The 4449-nt window shown below is 42.1% G+C and overlaps 1 protein-coding gene across 1 annotated transcript; it reads right to left on the bottom strand.

The window, feature by feature from the left end:
• LOC117590899 (partner of bursicon) lies at nt 1-612 on the bottom strand. Its single transcript, XM_034283930.1, has 2 exons — nt 321-612; nt 1-254 (listed from the first exon to the last, which is right to left on the bottom strand). Exons 1-2 carry the CDS (start codon nt 576-578, stop codon nt 84-86), a joined length of 429 nt encoding a protein of 142 aa, XP_034139821.1. The 5' UTR covers nt 579-612; the 3' UTR covers nt 1-83.
• Nucleotides 613-4449: the final 3837 nt, after the last annotated feature.

The raw sequence follows: 4449 nt of genomic DNA, 5'->3' as shown, positions 1-4449 counted from the left end.
TGTGTGTGTTGTACACATTCAATTTACATTCGCCATACAATTTTTTGAAATATATTCAATATTTGTTTAGATTTATGGGGAAGTTAACGTGTAAAATCGCCACACTTGAAGCATTTGCATTCGGTAGGCTCCCGCAGACGTATAGCCATGGTGCCCATTTCCTGTGATGTTAGACGAGTGCCATCAGGATCATAGCAGTGGGTGAGTGTGATGACCTTTTCCTTGAGGAAACTTTCTCGACAGCAGTAGCACTCCTAAAGATGGAAATATATATTTGTATTTGAGAGCGTTCTGTAAGATGTGGACAGTGTTCTACTTACCTTTAGAAAACCCGTTGGCGTAATCACCGATGGTTGTACCTGACTGTTGCATAATCCCTCACATTTATTGACTATAACATCCGCATTGCAGGTCCTCTGCATGCGTCCCAGTTCATCAAATTCCTCCTTGATCAAATGTATTTCCGATTTAAGGGTCTCGCAGTTCTCATCGCCAGTGCCCTGATGGTTATATCGCAAAGCCCTCAGGCATTGAGGCACTAGGACCGCAGCAATGAAAAACAATTCCTGAACATGCATTCTGTACCGTAACCAACACCCAACTGTTTGGATGCCACTGAACAGAGGCGGCTTTTATAGAAGGGCCCACACCGATTCAGCGATACAATGCCATGATATATGTCAATGACTCAGCTGATGGAATGTCTGTGTCCTGCTCAGCAGGATATGCTTTGGTAGGACCTCCTTCGATTATGCGTCAATCACTTTGCTGTTCTCTTAACTGGCGATTAAATCAAATGGCCCAGACCACTAGTTAAGTATGGAATTCATCTGATCTATTTACATACATATGTACATACGTATGCACATACTTCTAATGAAGGTATGAGGTCGCAGAGTGCAAATCTAGGAAAATTTTTAAATAGAAGTGCGAAAAAATTATGAGAATTTCTTGTACAATTTAGTCAGAGATTATTTTTTATTTTTATAAACTACGAGCACTTCCGTAATCATACAATACAATATATTCGTTCCGACTGCAATCAGCAGAAGAAGCTCAAATGTCTACCGTAATGGGTGTTTCATCCAAAAAATTAAAATGAATGAAATCGCAATCTGTCTGCCTCTCATACTCGTAACTGCCATTACCTTATCTGTTTCTCCCTGGCACTGCTTTTGATTCTCCCCCAAAATTCGCAGCATCCACAAAATGTTGCTCCTCTCTTTCGCTCCGCCCATTTTACTGCTTCTTTTGTTCTCTAGGAGTGTTATGGTCGATGGGCTGTGCTTTAGAATCATCGACGCAAACGCAAAAAGTTTCAATGGAGCCGTAAATTATGGTTTATTATGCAATAAAGTCAACCATAAAAATGCAGCAATAAATTAAATTAACTACTAAAAATGGTTTTTTTTTATTGCCCTCCGTTTGCAAAATTGTTGTGCATGCCCAACCACTTTCCGTGGAGAAAGCTTCCGACCCCCAATAAATATATATATTCTAGATCAGCGTCAATAGCCGAGTCGAGAAAAAACGAGAAATGCGTAAAAACTTTTATACCCATCACTACATCTGTACCTTAGCGGTTTCTTGTCAAACTTTACATTTTTTCTTCATCTGTCATCTACATCTACAATCATCTCATCTACATCGCAAACACGCTCCTTTAGCTCGCCTCCTTCCCTAGAGCCACACACTGCAGAGTCAAGGCAGTGGCAGAGGCCGCACACTGCAGAGGTAGAGTGTGATGAGAGAATGTGAAAAGAACAACAAAAGCTGCGGGACAGGGTGGGTTTAGCCACTGGAAATTAATTTCTCCATTGTGGCTATAATAATGATCCAATCGGATCCCAATTTGGAGATCTGATAGATATGGCCATTTACAACGGAATGGAGCCAAAATTTGGTGGCTCTAGCTCTTATAGTCTCTGAGAACTAGCCGACAAACAAGACGGACGGACGGACAGACGGACAGACAGACATGGCTCTATCGACTCGGCTATTGATGCTGATCAAGAATATATATACTTTATGGGGTCGGAAACGATTCCTTCTGTGCGTTACATACAACCGCTATTCCCCACAAATACAATATACCCTATTTACTCTTTGAGTACCGGGTATAACAAACAAATAAAAGCTGTGGAAGAGTCATTGGCAGGGGGAGGGCTGAGGCAGGGGCCGAGTGAAGCAGAAGCAGAGTGTGAATGAGAGAATGTAAAAAGAACAACAAAAGCTGCGGGACAGGGTGGGTTTAGCCACTGGAAATTAAATTCTCCATTGTGGCTATAATAATGATCCAATTGGATCCCAATTTGGTGATCGGATAGAAACGGCAATTTCCTACGGAATGGCGTTTTTAGTTTTCTTTTATTTTCAAAACTGTAGATTTGGGAGGTTTTCGCCCTTTTGCGGGGCGGAAGGCTGCGTGGCTCATTTTTGAAATACACTGGTTTCAGTGTGAGCATATAACAGTCTGGATGCAAAAGTTGGTGGCTCTAGCTCTTATAGTCTCTGAGAACTAGCCGACGAACAAGACGGACAGACGGACAGACAGACATGGCTCTATCGACTCGTCTATTGATTCTGATCAAGAATATATATACTTTATGCGGTCGGAAACGCTTCCTTCTGTGCGTAACATACAACCGTTATTCCCAATATACCCAATATACCCTAATTACTCTTCGAGTACCGGATATAATTAAAAACTATTTACTCTTCGAGTACCGGGTATAAAAATATTGGCAATGCCAAACCCAACGAAGCGACAGGAACAGGGACAGAACAGGGGAACGGCCGACAGTTAATACCGAGAAAGAGGAAATTACAATTCATTCCCTTTGGCGAGTCCATGATTATCAGATCGAATTAGCGTCTGATTCTGTGGGTCGTGTCGGTAGCCAGAGGAGAGATCCCATTCTTTTCTGACTCAGGGTCGTGTTATGGGATGAGTGGATCCTGGGGCCACATGTGCCACACATTTTTATACCCGGTACTCGAAGAGTAAATAGGGTATATTGTATTTGTGGGGAATAACGGTTGTATGTAACGCACATAAGGAAGCGTTTCCGACCCCATAAAGTATATATATTCTTGATCAGCATCAATAGCCGAGTCGATAGAGCCATGTCTGTCTGTCCGTCTGTCCGTCCGTCCGTCTTGTTTGTCGGCTAGTTCTCAGAGACTATAAGAGCTAGAGCCACCAAGTTTGGCTCCATTCCGTAGGAAATCAGATCACATCTATCACCATATCTATCAGATCACCAAATTGGGATCCGATTGGATCATTATTATAGCCACCTTGAAGAAATTAATTTCCAGTGGCTAAACCCACCCTGTCCCGCAGCTTTTGTTGTTCTTTTTACATTCTTTCATTAACACTCTGCTTCTGCCTCACTCGGCCTCTGCCTCTGCCCTCCCCATGCCGCTGCCTCTTCCGACTTTTAATCCACCGCGTCATGCAGCTTGTATATGTTTTTTGTTTTGTGTGCGGGCGCTGCCTCTGCCTCTGCCGCAAGTCTGCAGTGTGAGGGTCTAGGGAAGGGCGGCGAGCTAAAGCGTATTGGTGTGAGTAGTGTTGTTGTAGATGACAGATGAAGAAAAAATTAAAAATTTTACAAATAACCGCTAAGGTGCAGATGTAGTACTGAGTGCCGGGTATAAAAGTTGTGACGCGTAAGAAGCGTCTCACACGTCCCTTCTAGTTTTATTCCCGGTACTCGAAGAGCAAATAGGTTATATTGTATTTGTGCACGAAAGTGGATGTATACGCAAAATATATATATTCTTATTCAGCATCAATAGCCGAGTCTATATCTGTCCGTCTGTTGGTCTTGTTTGACGCCTCGTTCTCAGACTCTATAAGAGGTAGAGTCACCAAGCTTTGTGAGAAGGCTCATTTGATTTCACACTGAATCAAATTTGTTTCAAATGTTCCTTTCGCCACCACAAAGAGCGAAAATCTGCTGTATCTACAAATCCACAAGATAAGAGAAAACTAACAATGCAATTGCGTAGGGTGTGACCAAATCTATCACATCACGGAATTAGGAATATATTGGATCATTATTATAGCCAGAATGAAGAAATAAATTTGCTAAATCTTGCTTTTTGTTGCTCATTCTTTCTCCCTCGCTCACTCTGCCTCACGCATTATGTATCTCTGTGGAAGGGGCGGCGAGCTGTGGATGTTAGTTAACAGATAAGTAAAATATGTAAAATTCGAAAACATACATACATACATACATAAACTGACTGAGTACCGGGTACACGAGTGTGACCCGTACGAAGCGTCTCTCAAACGTTCTTACTCGGTTTTGCTTCTTTTTTCATTTTTGTTTTTTGCCGAGAAACAATTTGAATGCTCTTGGAACTTGCTGCGTGGCTGTATTTGTTATGTTCTTTTGTGTGTTTTCCGCCAACAAACACCCGGCAACAACAAAATTATGA

This window comes from Drosophila guanche, unplaced genomic scaffold, assembly GCF_900245975.1.
Source record: "Drosophila guanche unplaced genomic scaffold, DGUA_6, whole genome shotgun sequence".
Lineage (NCBI taxonomy): Eukaryota > Metazoa > Arthropoda > Insecta > Diptera > Drosophilidae > Drosophila > Drosophila guanche.
The sequence above is the reverse complement of the archived record's forward strand: the minus strand, read 5'-3'. Positions and strand labels throughout refer to the sequence as shown.